General features: G+C 36.3%; 2 protein-coding genes across 2 annotated transcripts in view; one reads left to right on the forward strand and one right to left on the reverse strand.

The window, feature by feature from the left end:
* PSMD1 (proteasome 26S subunit, non-ATPase 1) overlaps positions 1-16330 on the reverse strand; it is a 93094-nt gene that overhangs the window by 44266 nt on the left and 32498 nt on the right. The window lies entirely within an intron of this gene.
* On the forward strand, positions 153-15268 carry HTR2B (5-hydroxytryptamine receptor 2B). Its single transcript, XM_029933602.1, has 3 exons — positions 153-525; positions 9243-9443; positions 13970-15268. The coding sequence occupies exons 1-3, from the start codon at positions 177-179 to the stop codon at positions 14860-14862; spliced, it is 1443 nt and encodes a 480-aa protein (XP_029789462.1). The 5' UTR covers positions 153-176; the 3' UTR covers positions 14863-15268.

The following is a 16330-nucleotide window of genomic DNA, read 5'->3' on the forward strand; positions in this document are numbered from 1 at the left end:
CAGATGATGTACGCTTTCATTTTAGAGAACCTGAAAATATTTTTTAAAGGAAGGAGTCAACTTTGGCTTTGAGAGTTTGTCCTGGGTACAATGCCTTTAAGAAGCAGATGACAAGCTTAGCTGCTGACCATGCTGACCATCGTCTGGAATTGGATCAAATCACACAAAAACAGCAAATGGCCTTCTCTTATAGAATATCAGAACAAAGCACAATTCCTGAGCACATTTTGCAGAGCTCATTTGATCACTTAATCTTTGCTAACTGGTCTGGATTACAGACAGAATCGATACCAGAGGAAATGAAACAGATCGGGGAGCAACAGGGAAATAAACCACGCTGGGCTGCTCTTCTGACACTCATGGTGATACTACCCACGATTGGTGGGAACATCCTGGTTATTTTGGCTGTTTCGCTGGAGAAAAAGCTGCAAAATGCTACCAATTATTTTCTAATGTCCTTGGCAGTGGCTGACTTGCTGGTTGGATTGTTTGTGATGCCGATTGCCCTCTTGACAATAATGTTTGGTAAGTATTTTACTTTGTTTCTGACATTAAACCACAGAACTGTGATATACTGTTTGAGAAATGGATACTCATTTAGTCTTTAAAGATGAACTTAGACTATTTAAAGACATAGTGAGTAAACAGATTCTTATTTCCATCATTTCCTATGGTTGATAATCAGTTTTAAAGAGCAAAAAATAATTTCTTAGGAACAATTCTATTCCTTCCCCAGCCATCATTTAAAAAGTCATCCAAGTTATCAATATTCATAGATTCTGCATTCATTACCTAAAAATTATAGTGAAGAACAGACCTATACTTTAACTTCCCCATTATTAATACATTTTTCCCTTGACAAAGTAACAGGACTCTTCTGTAACAGTTAGGGGCTGGGATTTTTTTGGGGGGGGGGGGCTGGACTTACTAAAGATAAAAATCTTTGAGTAACTAACTTCCAATTTGAATCACCAAACCCCTATTTACAATTGGAATTGTTCTAAAAATTCTTGTTAAATTTCTTTACTGTTTGTATACTTTAGACTTAAACATAATTCTTACACGTGTGTCATGTTAAGAAAATATTATGTTTGGTTGCTAAAGGAAATGGTCTGGCTCATAGTGTCCTTAGATTCATCTGTTTAATTTTTATGATTTCTGACCATCCAGGTCCTTGATACATGTAAGAAAAATCTGACTTAAAATTACTTAAAATAACAAAATTATTAAAAATAAATTAATAAAATAAGTGACCAGACCCTGAGTTATTACAATAAAATGTAGTTTGATATTAAAATATTAGTTTGTTATAATAATAAGGATAATTATATTAAAATGCACTAGTCTTGATTTATGCGTATCATCTCTAGTTAATAGAATGTGGGTAAATTCAAATAATCCTCCTGATAAATCATGAGGGCTTATAAGAATCAGAATTAACTTATTCAATGCCTGGCATAAATTGATATTCCATTCATTGACTGCATAAGAAAGATGATTATTTGTAGCAGACAGGGCTTCTTGAAATTAAGTTTATGTAGTAAAGATAAAAATACTTCAGGTTAGAAAAATGAAATTTATTTAACTAGAATACATATTAGAAAGAGAAGAAAAACTCCAATTTAAACGATTACATTCAAGTTACATGTTACATTTTTAAGTAATTAGAGATATCTAAAATTAAGTATTTGATCCCCCTAATATCAGATAGTGACGAGCTGAAACTTCCCATTCTAAATCCATTTGCCCAGGCTTTACATTCTATAGCATGACAGGCAGTAAAACATAAAGTTCCACTTCTTTAATGGATTCTCTAATCATTAATAATGTCTATCTTTCCCTTTCTCTTCTGTAAATCTGTAACCTTTTGGATAATTTAGTGCTGCACATAACCATGGAAAATAATTAAGAAATCTTACTTGAAAGGAGAACCTAAAGGATCATAATTCTGAATAAAGTTTAAAAGAAAAAAATGAGTATTATATAGAACCATTTATATATATTTGGTAAAGACTGTACAACGATTTGGTTCAAACTCTTATCTCTGCACACACAATAGTAACTTAACAGTGAACTCACACTCTTCAAGTTGCGCTTTTGCTGGGCATGCAGCAAATGTTACAACACTCATCTTAAACTACCATAAATGTAACTGATGTCATACTGAACAAATGAGATAAAATGAGTTACACAGAACTGAATTTTAACTTTAAAGTACTTGAGCCCATAAATATAAAAAATCTACTACATGCAAAATAAAAAATATTGTGGAAAATATTCAACTTTTCAGCTAAATAGTTAATGAATCTTAAAAAGCAAAGTTCTACAGTATTAAAGTGACCTGATAAAACACAAAAACGGATACAAGAGATAATTCCAAGTATTCCACAGGAAAACAGTAGGTATCTGCAGCTGACAACTAAGTTTATATTAAAAATTTTTGGGCCTAAAATATTCTTGGCAATAAATGTTAGCAGAAAATCCAACATATCTTAACGTAAAATATATGGAATGTCTTCCTATTTTTGTCTTAATAATATGTTTTAACTACATTTCATTTTTTCAAATGTTTGTTAATTTTTAATTACAAAATAAAACCTTTCATGGTCTCAAACACTTTTACAATCAGTAATTAAGCTCTATAGGGGGATTAGATTTTCAAAAAATAAACTAACCTGGGAATTGAACCACTATTTAGGAAATTATTACATTAAATTCATTATTGAAAACACTATTCTATTTCTATGAGAAAGTGTATGAGAAAATGCATGCTCTGCCCTCTAAAAACTTCAAAAAAATAAATACATTCATAAGCTGGGAACTGCACATACTGTAAATTGGGACCTGACTTCAAATACTAAGAGTTTTTGATAGGCTTTCGCATGTTAACAAACACAAAGACTTTCTAAATTAACGCATTTATAAGAATTTCTGATTAACTCTAAAAGGCAGGAACAGATTTTGTATATTTTTCTTTCATTACAGGGATAATCTTCCGAACTTCTGAAGCTGGTACAAACAAAAGTGTCCCCAATTCTGTTAACATAAAAAAATTAACTACTACTGAGTGGGTATGAGTGATTTTAGTTATCTAAGGGCAATTTAATGAAAGTAACATAAGAAACTTTACATTAACTAATGTTCTAATAAAATTAAGTTTACAAAAAAAGGAGAGACGTTAAAAAATTTAAAACTGACTCTTAGGCTAAAGAATATTTTATTCAACCAATGATTTATATAATATTTGATTATATACTGTTTGAATTTTTTTTTTTTTTACAGAATTTCTCTTTTACCAAGATTATGATGACCGGCCTAACATGGTCTCTCAAATGAATTGTGATATCTTTGTCAATGTTTTTTTGCTATTTCTTCCACTCAGCACTAAACTTAACCTTTGTTTTATAGTTCCAGTTTTTACTATTCTGCATATAATTCCTAAAATGCATGATCACAAGTTAGTAGCTTATAACAGAAGGCTTGGAAATGCCTACATTAGAAATATTGAATAAGATGCAAAGGAAAATAGAACATCATATGCTAATACAAAAAAGACAGGATGCTCACAGTTTAAGACATTCTCTGAACTTTCCTTTCTCATGTTAAATAAATGATTAAATATGTAAAGGAGAAAATAACAGTGTTTGGTCATTCATTGGTCATTATTGGCTTATTTATAACTTAAGTTTTAATCCATGCCTCACAATTATAGTTGAAACAGTATCTGCCGTACAGCTGGAAGAGGGTGTATAATATAAAATAACTGAAAGATTGAGTTTAAAGCAAGACAACCAGGCTCTGATTCCTGTTCCCCTGTGTTGGCTTAGGCAACTCACTCACATCAGTTCAATCGTTGAAGGCATCTTGTGAGCGGTCAAGTAGGGCCACATTATAGGCACTAATAATTGGCTAAGTGGAGTATAAGAAGAGTTTATATAATTAAATATGTGATTTAGTTTAGGTGTAAGTCTGACCAGAGATGAAACAGATGTACAGCAGTAAAAGAAAAAAAACATCAGTTATTCACTTGTGCAGTGAGGGAGCAAAGCAATTAAAGGTACTTCTTTTTGGAAAGTGGAAATGTAAAAATCAAGAAAAAAATTTTCCTAAGTATTAAATCACTTGAAACATTTAAAACACTATGATATTAGACATCTAATCTCAGAATATTTAATATGCACTAATGTAGTGGGAAAATGACAACAAAAACAAAACAGAAGCTTTGTAATAACCACTGAAGCATTGATCCATGTCTCCCTTTCCTGGAAGACAAAGGCAGAAACAAAGAATTTCTAAGATTTAAAAAATGAGTATTTTGAGAACTAGGTCTTTTCGGATTATTAGGCTATTTAGGATTTGTCCTGCTCTAGAGATTTACCTTGGTAATCTCTACAGGCACAGCCCTCTTGGGACAGCTTTAAAAAGAGTCTTTCAGGGGCACCTGGGTGGCTCACTCAATTAACTCTTCATTTCAGCTCAGGTCATGATCTCATGGTTTGTGAGTTCAAGCCCCATGTCGTGCTCTGTGCTGACTACATGAAACTTGCTTGGGATTCTCTTTCATCCCTCTCTCTGCTACTCCCTCGCTCACTCTTTCTCTCTCAAAATAAATAAAAAGCATTAAAAAAAGTCTTTTAAGGCTTTAAGTCCTCAAAAGACAAATATCCTATATCCCAGATTTACAGATTAATTTTAATTACTTTCTGAACTAATAATTTAGTTTCCCAAATTAAAGACTTCCTTAAAGATTAAGCAGGTTTCAGATAAAATGAGTCCATCTGATCAAGAAACGAAGTTTCTGGTTAAAAAAATTCAGGTTTTTATACTGGTTAAAAAGAAGCAAAATAAACAAACACATAAATAGCTAAGCATGGGAATGCACATAAGTTATTTATGTTTGCTCTTTATACATATACACATATATAGAGAGCTTAAAATCAACTTTTGCAAAAGGCATACTTTCATGACAAATTTAATTAAAAGTTAAACATGTTCCCATGCTTTTAAAAAAGAGTACAGATTTAAGTTCAACTGGACACATGCACCCATTTTTCTTTTTTAAAAGTTTTTTCCTTGGAAAAAAATTATTTTTGAGAGAGAGCACATGTACACAAGGGAAATGGGCAGCGGGATAGGGAGAGGAGAAGGAGAAGAAGGTCAGAGAGAGAGAGAGAGAGAGAGAGAGAGAGGGAGAGAGGGAGAAAATGAATCCCAAGCAGGCTCCATGCTCAGCACAGAGCCCGATGTGGGGGGCTCAATCCCACAAGCTTGGGATCATGACCTGCGCCGCCCCAGAGCCCCTGGATGCACACACTCTTGCTACAGCGGCCAGGAGGACAAACATGCTACAGCAATGACATGACTTACACTTCTAAGTAGCAGTGTTTTCATGGCTGGGCTAGTTCTTGTCAGACAATAACAATAATAAGAACTAACTTTTATTGAGTGCTTTCTCTATGCCAAACATTGTTCTAAACACTTTCATGTAGTATAGCTTTTAATCTTCAAAGCAGTCCTATAAAATTGGTATTGTTATCATCATATCCCTATTTTACAAGAGAGGACATAGGAATAAATAAATGGAAGAGAATAATTTGAATCTGGGAGAACGATTCCAGAATTCACACTCTTAGCCTCTTCTACATTGCCTTCTCAAGTGAAATGAGAAATTACACCAACCCGAACAGTCATAATTGGCAAACAGCCAACATTTACATCTTAAATAACCATCTAACAAGACAGCCATCGGTGTGCCTGGGTGACTCAGTCAGTTAAGCATCTGACTCTTGATTTCAGCTCAGGTCATGATCTCGAGGTTTGTGACTGAGACACAGCAGGCTCTGAGCTGACAGTGCAGAGCCCGCTTGGGATTGTTGCTCTCAAAATAAATAAAAATAAAGGCTTAAAAAAAAAAGACAACCACAGAATTTCTCTAGGGACAAGGGACAAGACAGAACCCAATTTTTTTACTTATTTAAAAAAACTTTTTTTTTTTTTAAACATTTATTCATTTTTGAGATAGAGCATGAGCAGGGAAGGGGCAGAGAGAAAGAATCCGAAGCAGGCTCCAGGCTCTGGGCTGTCAGCACAGAGGCCAACATGGGGCTTACACCCATAAACTGTGGGGTCATGACCTGAGCTGAAGTCGGACACTTAACCGAGTGAGCCATCCAGGTGCCCCTAGTTATTCTGAATAGTAAGACACCCTTTTAACCTTGAGCCTATCAAATGAATGCTAACTGAAAAGACAATTTTAGAATGAAAGTATCTGGACTAGGGAAAATCCCTTTGTAACTTGAGAATGTCTAGAATTGCTTTTAATTTGTATAAATTCTAAGATTACCTGAACCTACTTAAGCAATTAGACAAACATATAAAAGATTTCTATTAATTAAATGTAGTCATGTTACTTTTTTATTCATTTCATAAAGTCTATTGATTAGTATTTCATGAAATTTGCAATTGTAAAGGTTAATAATCATAGATCCATTTCTCTTAATCCTAAACCTATTACAGTCTCCTTTTTTCTCTACACGCCTCAGTACTTCTACGGTTAGCAAAAAGTACTGTCTGAAATAGTAAAATTCTAGCGATCTGCATTAATTTTAATACCCACTTTGTGTTCCAAAATTGGAGTTTATAAAATAAATTCATTCTGTTGGAAAGTGAGCTTAACAAGGCTTCACAGGCTTAATTACATGAGCACTCAAGAGGTTTCCCTTTTAGCACAGAACTAGGAATATGTAGGTCAAATAGTCTATTTTCTAAAGATCCATCCTTTTTACATGAGAGTTCTACTGTGGCTTCCTGCTCACAGCTCCTAGATTTATGAGAAGAATTTTCCATATCTTAATTTAAAGACATACAGCCCATAATTAGAAAAGCAAAATAAGCAAGTTTAAAACTATGATCAGTATCTCTTGTTGTGGCTCTAGACTTGAGCATTTTTCTATCTTCTACTCAGTCCTAAATGTAGAACTTCACTACAGTTCAGAATGTGGCCTCATTTCAAGTCATTTCTGCTGCAAAACTTTCTCGATCATATGTGATTATTTTCACTCGCTTAGATTCTTAGTTTACTTTAGCTCAGGTCCACTGCTGCCTTTCACTGTCCAAAGTTCTTTTCCACTTAACAGAAAATCTGAACACTATACATTCTTTTAAAATATTATTAAATTCTTTTTAAAGACAGATTTCTCTGCCATTCTTGATTTCTTTATTTTGAGAGGTCTTCCATAAATTCCTCTCTATGAGGCATTCTGAACACCTATCTCATACCAGCAAACAAATGTAGGCGCCATCTTTTAGACACGATCTTGCCAGAGCCTTCTAACACACTGCTTCTCAAACATTAATTTGCATACTTCTGAAAAATAACATATTCAAGCCAATCTCAAAACTTTTTCCCTACACTATAGACTTTTTTTTTTATTGTTCTGGGATATTAACCTCTCTCCACCCTCAGGATTCCTGAATTTAAACAGATCACAACTGAAGAGTTTCTTGGTGCTCTGAAATCCTAAAATTGTTATGTTGGTGCTCCTTCAATTATCCTAATCATTTCATACCTGTCAAAGTCAGATCACTGTGGAAAAATCAACAGAAGGAACTTATGTTGGCAGTGCACATACAACAATTAAACTGTAAAAAGGATTCAGATATTCTCATATATGACATTTGCTTCAAACAGAAGTAATTTGCTTTTATAGCAAATTCTAAAATCTGTGTGTGTATGTTTTAGTAAAATGGACTCTAACTGGAATATTCTATGGTGAACCCTAAAATAAATTTATGTGTGTCAGAACTGCAAACATATATATGCTGGGTACAATATATAATGTATCAAACCCACATATGTATGGATACTTGTCTAAGTAACTTTATTGGAAAGATATGTAGAATATAGTTATCATCTCCAAAACCTGAAAAATTTCAAGGTTAGTATTTCTCAAGTGCATAAGGCTATGTGAATTATTGAGTAAATGCTTTTTTGTAAGAGTTTGTTACATAAATTAAGTACTATGTCTAATCCTTGAGACTTTTTAAATTATAGTCACCAGTGTCTGGAGTGAATGATGGAATACACGGAAGGCTAATGATCTACTTTTCTTCAGAATGATCTGAAATCATTCCTTTTGCAAACTTTATTAAAGAACTACTTTTTGTCAAAAAGAAAACTCAAATCATTCCACTTATTTCACCAAATGAGAGTCTGGTATAAACAAAGATCATGCTGCCAGTTATTGCTAGAACTGAGCCAAAATCCAGGCCTCACTGAGACTCCCATTCATTAAAAAAATTTTTTTTTAATTTTTTATTAGAGAGAGAGGGGAAGAGACAGAATTTTTAATGTTTTTTTAATGTTCATTACTTTTGAGAGAGAGAGAGAGAGCACGCGTGAGTGCATTTACACACACAAGCGGGGGAGGGGCAGAGAGACGGAGACACAGCATCCAAAGCAGGCTACAGGCTCTGAGCTGTCAGCACAGAACCCGACACAGGGCTCAAACTCATCAACCATGAGATCATGACCTGAGCTGAAGTCGTACACTTAACCTACTGAGCCACCCAGGTGCCTTAGAGAGACAGAATCTTAAGTGGGCTCTGCACTCAGTGTGGAGTCCAACATGGGGCTTGATCCCACAACCCTGAGATCATGACCTAAGCTGAAATCAAAAGTGGAGTACTCAGCTGAATGAGCCACCCAGGCACCTCTACACTGGGAATGTTTAAAAGATCACAAAAGAGGGGCGTCTGGGTGGCTCAGTCGGCTAAGCCTCCGACTTCGGCTCAGGTCAGATCTCACGTTTGTGGGTTCGAGCCCCGTGTCAGGCTCTGTGCTGACAGCTAGCTCAGAGCCTGGAGCCTGTTTCCGGTTCTGTGTCTCCTTCTCTCTCTGCCCCTCCTCCTCTCATGCTCTGTCTCTCCCTGTATCAAAAATAAAATAAAACATTAAAAAAAAATTTAAAAAAAATCACAAAAGAATAGACAAAAGAGCAATGGTATGCTAAGAATACTAAACTGCAGATTTTGAAAAATAGTGTTGTAATTATTACATGAAATAGAAAATGTATTTAAATGGTATGATTTGCAGAAATATACTTAATATTATTCACTCCACTGTCTTAGGTTAAACATTTTGTGGAGGTTAAATCATAACATTTCAGATGTCACTTTAAAAACAAGCTGCCAATTAAAGATTGTCATTTTGCAGGAGAATGTGTTTTTGTTTTGTTTTTCAGAGTCTATGTGGCCCCTCCCACTTGTTCTCTGCCCCGCCTGGTTATTTCTTGATGTTCTTTTTTCTACTGCATCCATCATGCATCTCTGTGCCATTTCAGTGGATCGCTACATAGCCATCAAAAAGCCAATCCAGGCCAATCAATATAACTCACGAGCTACAGCATTCATCAAGATTACAGTGGTATGGTTAATTTCAATAGGTATGTGGGGAACGTCAGGGTGTGTGGGGTGGTGTAAATAAATAGACTTTGGTGCTGTTTGGCTAGGAAATACACCAGGCCTGGCAGGCTGTGAGACCCAGTGAGAGAGATCAAGGCAGGCTACTGATATGCCAACATGAGCTCCTTACCCCACGTCATCATACAGCTCCTAAACCACAGTAGCAGCAATGTGTGTGAAGAGGAGGAAAGTTCACGTCCTCTGAAGAACCATCTTCACAGTGCTTACTGAGGTATCTTCCTGCTTTAATTTTGACATGCAGGAAGACTAAGTCTGAAAGCAGTTTTCATTTTTGTCATTAAGATCTAGGCAGCATGAAGAAATCACAAGTGACAAAAAAATAAAATGCATCTCCAATCACATTTAAGATAAACAGGAAAAGAGAAAAAAATCCAAACATTTTATATGCAGATATTAAATATCGTAAGTTCATCTTGGAAGCCAATATGTATATAGACTAAAGGCAATACATGTCTGCAATGTTTTGGATATATGTTTAATCAGAGATTTTAAGAGAGATGCAAGAGATATACAGAAATGATTTAAAGAAGTAAATATTTCTTCTAAACTGTTTTATGCCTTTGTGCCCATCTTTAATGCTCAAAAATAGCTACTAAAATAGAGCATCTTAGCATCAAGTACGGCATAAAAAACTCAAACCATTTATAAGTTAACATCAGAAAAACAAATAGATTCATAACAGTTATTATGATTTTACATTAATAGTCTGACAAGCAGATTCACTTCTTCCTAGCAAAAAAGGAATTCAAAGAGGAATAAAACCAAGAGAGATCTGGAGTGCTAAAAGAAAAACAAGATTAAGACATGCTCTCTAACCAGAATAACTGGCTAAAAAGAAAAAAGCAAGAAAGCAAGACAATGAAAATGACCTTTATATTCCTGAAATAATGATACAAGGGCCAAACCTCTGCTGAGAAGTTTGGAGGTAAAAGTACGGAGTGTTACTACTCTGGCTTGGGAAGAAAGCAGGGCCAAGGCAAAGTCTATTCAGAATGGACAAATGTACAGGCAGGGAAATAGGATAGTTTTAGGAACAAATGCTGATTGACAGAGCAGAAGAGGCCCCCCCCCAAAAGAAGCTAGAGAAAGGGCAGGTAACAGTTACCAAATTTAAAGTGGAAAGGAGGAAAACTATAGTAGCTCATGGCAAAAGACCCCCATCTTTCTGGTAAGCTTACTGCAATGAGGGAGAAGAAGGGGGAGACACTGTGACGGGTGTGTGTTGGGGTAGGTTGGGGAAATGGGGGCAAAGGCAGGAGAGAAAATAGGAAAAATGATCTTTAAGAAGAATTAGAACATCTGAAACCATTAAATATGATCAAGCCAATAAATAAGTAGCCTGTTAGAAGTGATTACTTCAATTAAGGCTGGGTCATATGAATCCATAAACAGATCAAATCTTTGAGTACCTATGATATGCTAGGTACCAAGAATAAAAGATAAACAAAAAAGAGCCTTTACATTCAAGGAAGGCAGATAATAAACAAATTAGACTAATACAACGCGTTAAGTATGCACAAGGGAAAAACTAAAAAGACGACTCCAGGTTTATAGCTTCAGAAGGGATCTCATAAATCCACTTTTTCCTTTTACAGATGAGAAAAGAAACCTAAAAGTTTTAAATTGTTGGCTTAAAGACTGTTATCAGCTTTTCAGCACCAAGGCCAAGATCAATGCTCTGTTCATTTCATCACACTTTGTTTTGTAGAACCACTGGCAATTAGGTAACTTTGTAAAAGAAAAAGCAGAGGATAGTACAGTTTAGGTTTTAAATTCTGCAAAGAGCTTTGAAAACAGCTCAGTTATCCTAGGTAAGGCTTGGCATATAACAGTTAATGTATGAAACAATAAGAGGAAAAGGGTATAAGAAGAACTACTGAAGGGGTGCCTGGGTGGCTCAGTCGGTTAAGCCTCCGACTTCGGCTTAGGTCAGCTCTCACGTTCCTGGGTTTGAGCTCCATGTTGGGCTCTGTGCTGACAGCTCAGAGCCTGGAGCCTGCTTCCGGTTCTGTGGCTCCTTCTCTCTCTGCCCCTCCCCCTCTCATGCTCCATCTATCTCTGTATCAAAAATAAATAAAACATTAAAAAAAAAAGAAGTACTACTGAAGGGGCGCTGGGTGTTCAGCTGGTTGAGCATCCAACTTCAGCTCAGCTCACAATTTCCAAGTTTGAGCACCACACCACACCTGATTCTGCTGCACAGTCCCCTTCTGATCCTGTCTCCTTTTCTCTCTGCTCCTGACTCTCTCTCAAAAATAAGTAAACATTAAAAAAAAAAAAAAAAGTACCAGTTACTGACCACCAAATCGGTTGAGAAGGTATTGTGAGCCTTGACAGAGGGTTAATGGAGTGTGAAAACAGAGGAGGAAGAATGGACTAGAGGTGAAGGTAACAGGAAAGAGAAGTTCCACAGTAATGAAGAGTAGCAGGACAAGAAAGGGAAGTATCAAACAAAGTTCAGTCTTAGATATGGGACAGTTTTTTTAAAAAATGTTTTTAACGTTTATTTATTTTTGAGAGACAGAGTGTGAGCAGCAGAGGGACAGAGAGAAAGGGAGTCACAGAACTCAAAGCTGGCTCTAGGCTCTGAGCTGTCGGCACAGAGTCCGTTGATATGGGACAGTTTTAAGAGGGCTTATGGATGGCTTCAGGAGTCCAAATAATAATAATAATAATAATAAGAAGAAGAAGAAGAAGAAGAAGAAGAAGAAGTTGATACACCTGAAAGTAATATAACAATGTATGTTTAACTACATTGGAATTTAAAAAATATTTTTAAATAATTTTAAAAATCAGAGTTGAGTTCAAGAGATGTAAAATGAAGGTGCTAGACAGGTCATCAATGAGATGAAATCATGGAAGGTAACAGCAATGGACCAGTGGATAGGCAACAGCAAAGTACGGAATCCATTGAGGAAGATGGACAAATGTCCTGAGGGCTGTAGATGGGGAACAGAGTAGTATAAGTAGATTAAACAGGCTTCAAAAAGGAAGGGTTTTAGGGGGTAAAGAACAGTGGAATGATTACCTAGAAATAAAGAGATACAGCAGGGGTTAGCTGACTTTTCCTGCAGAGGGTAAGACAGTAAACACTCCGGGCCTGCAGCTCGGTATGGTTTCTGTCGCTACTACTGAACTCTGCAGTACAGTAAAAGCAGCCACAATTTGTTAACAAATAGGTATGGCTTGTCCCAATAAAATTTTATTTACAAAAACAGAAGACAGGCCAGATTTGATCCTCACACCGAGTATGCTGAGCCCCAATGCAGAACAGTAGTATACAGGACCCTCTTTCTGGTGGTGTACCTGAGGGAAAGTAGAAAAAGCAGTAGTCCTTCTGTCAGAAAAGATTCGAGGAAGATACTTCTGGCAAAGGTTCTTCAGTAGCCATAAAAAGGCTGTGTGTATGATGAAGTACTTTCAGATTCATAAAACACAGGGTTCTAGAGGTTTCCGAAGATCAGTTACTTCAGACTTCTTTTAAAGATCTGCTGTTTCAGAGGGTAAGGCTGTAGGTAACACTTGTGTACTTGTCTTCCTAATAAGCTACTTCACTAGGCAGATGAAGATGAACTTCATGGTACTTAAAGTATGAGAAGATTAGCATAAGATATATTTCTTTCATCTCTATTAGAGGAACTCTCAACTTGAAAATAGATTTTATGATTCATATCCTCTCAAATTTTTAAGTAGCATTATTTAAAAAAACAACGAACCCTTTAGTTTTCCCTAAGTTAGAGGAAAAGATGAAGACATTCATGAATTTCAAAAAATGAAAATGTCTATTCAATGAAGCTGCGTAGCCTCAAAGATAATAGGTATCTATCCAGAATTAAGATATTGCATGAACGTACTGTCAAGTCTCTTTAAGTCAACTATACGGAATATAAAGATATAAGCAAATTCTCTTCTGAATTCCTTTTCCTTAACCTGGGATAGATCAATAAGCAGAGATAAAGGAAGACATTCTCTGCTATTTCATGGAGATACTACAGATTTAGGAAGTATTTTTTTTTGTTTTTAGTCTATTTATTTTGATATTTTGAGAGAGAGGGCGTATGTGCGCATGTGAGAGTGGGGGAGGGGCAGGGAGGGAGGGTGAGAAAGAGGATCTCAGTACTGCACTGCCAGCACCGAGCCCAGGGCAGGGCTCCATCCCACAAATGGTGAGATCATGACCTGAGCCAAAACCAAGAATCAGATGCTTAACCAACTGAGCCACCCAGGCACTCTAGGGTAGCATTAATTATAAACTTGAAATCACTAATCAATCTCTGCTAAAAAACAGCAGGTTTGCTTACTTAGGTTCTATTGGTTAAATCTTCCATGGATTAAGTGCTTTGACAAATTCTGCATTGTGTGTATCATGAATTACGATACACTAACCACTAACCACATAAAGTCACTAAGATTAACTCTAAAAGGACATAATCTAAGAGTCAAAAGTATAATATTAACTAGATTTATCTTGTTTCTTCTTCCTTAGGCATTGCCATTCCAGTCCCTATTAAAGGCATAGAAACTGATGTGGATAGCCCAAGCAACATCACCTGTGTGCTAACAAAGGACCGTTTTGGCAGCTTCATGCTCTTTGGCTCACTGGCCTCCTTCTTTACGCCTCTGGCGATCATGGTCGTCACCTACTTCCTCACCATCCATGCTTTACGGAAGAAAGCTCACTTGGTCAGAACCAAGCCACCTCACCGCCTAACATGGCTGACCGTGTCTACAGTTTTCCAAAGGGATGAAACACCTTGCTCATCACCTGAAAAGATGGCAATGTTGGATAGTACCCACAAGGACAAAACTCTGCCCAATTCAAAGAATAATCTACTTATGCGAAGAATGTCTACAGTTGGAAAAAAGTCAGTGCAAACCATTTCCAATGAACAGAGAGCCTCCAAGGTTCTAGGGATTGTGTTTTTTCTCTTTTTGCTTATGTGGTGCCCATTTTTTATTACAAATATAACTTTAGTTTTATGTGATTCCTGCAATCAGACTACTCTCCAAATGCTCCTGGAGATATTTGTGTGGATAGGCTACGTTTCCTCAGGGGTGAATCCTTTGGTCTACACCCTCTTCAACAAGACATTTCGGAGAGCATTTGGCCGATACATCACCTGCAATTACCGGGCCACAAAATCCATAAAAACTGTCAGAAAATGCTCCCGTAATATCTACTTCCGAAATCCAATGGCAGAGAACTCTACATTTTTCATGAAACACGGAATGCGGAATGGAATTAATCCTGCCATGTACCAAAGCCCAATGAGGCTCTGCAGTTCGACCATTCAGTCTTCATCAATCATTCTACTAGATACACTTCTCCTCACAGAAAATGAAGGTGATAAAACTGAAGAGCAAGTCAGTTATGTATAGAAGGAATGTCAGTTTTCATCTAATGTAACGAGTATGGTGATGAAGCAGATATAAATGTACCAAAAATTACATAAGGAGGAATTTTATGCTATGTATCAAATCATCTCTTTATCAAGATTATGTAATTTTCTTTATTTGGACAACACTACTTCATGAAAAAAATCATTTTGTACAGCCGCAAATGAAAATAATACAGCACTCTGGCTAAATGTTAAGGTATTCAAGTGAAATAATTTCAAGCTTAAAAATAAAGATCACTATTAAGAATTTTAGTTCCTAATTGTATGGAAAGCTGTGTTGAGAGTGTCATTTTATTAAGCAACAAAATGCATTAACCTCCTCAAAGCCTTAAAAATATAAGGCGTAACACAGAACAACAGTGATAAGAACAGAAGACTGAAAATAAATGCACAAAATAATCATATCTGGCGGTAAGCTGAGATTGTCATTTAGTCTGGTTTACTTCGATACAGTCATGATTTTGCTTTGATCAGGAGACTTGTCATGATGGAAGGGACAGAGAGGACAGTGGTTGGATATCAGACAAAATAACAGGAGCTTAGAATTAGACCTCTTTGTTACATGGCTGATACCAGGAATCTACTCAGCAGAGGTGGGGCTAACTTAGAGAAGGAGGAGAAAGCAAATGAAATCACTCCTGGGTACCCAAACCTCATTTTGTTCCTTAAAGAACATATGCAAACTGGAGCCATGGGATCTTAATCCAGGAACCTAAACTTTAATGGCCACATCAAATTGTGATCATGGCTGCCCAAGCTCACCCAAAAACTCTGCTGAATTTGTGGCACAACGTTTTTTATTCACCCCTTCCTCATTTCATTTTGCATTGCAAGATCTGGGAATAAATCCAAGCTATCTCACGTACTAGCTGACTGAATTTATGAAAGATACTTAATTTCTCAGTTTTCTCATGGACATTTCATATGGTTCTTATGAGAATTAGTACATACGGGCAGTCTGTACATGCTAGCCAATTCTATTTACATTTGATATTTTACTGTTACACTATTCCCATAAATGGTGAATAAGTTCAGGCTGAGGGAGTTTGCAGTGAAGCCAGCCCGTATCTTAGCTTTTCCTTTTCATGCTGACCCATTCTTAGGTCTCAACCTATTTGTTACTGTATTGCTGTTCCTGTCCAGGTGACTGAGTTTAAGAAAATTACTTCAAGAGATGCGCTGGCTGCGGAGGTCAGCACAAGTGAACCAGATGTATATTCTCCACATGGTAGGATCCTTTCCTAGAACACTGTGAGAACACAGACTTTATGGGCTCTATGTCATCTGCTAGAAAGAACAGATTACAAATTTACTCCCTAAATCTCAAAGCTTTAGGCACTCTTCCCTTCCAGTCTAAGATTCTTCAGCAGCATTAAGGGTGGCCCATTTCAGATAGGCAAAATAAACTACATTCCTTAAAAAAAAATCTATTTTGGTTCTAGTTTCTA

The sequence above is a fragment of the Suricata suricatta genome, chromosome 3 (genome assembly GCF_006229205.1).
Source record: "Suricata suricatta isolate VVHF042 chromosome 3, meerkat_22Aug2017_6uvM2_HiC, whole genome shotgun sequence".
Taxonomy (NCBI): Eukaryota; Metazoa; Chordata; class Mammalia; order Carnivora; family Herpestidae; genus Suricata; species Suricata suricatta.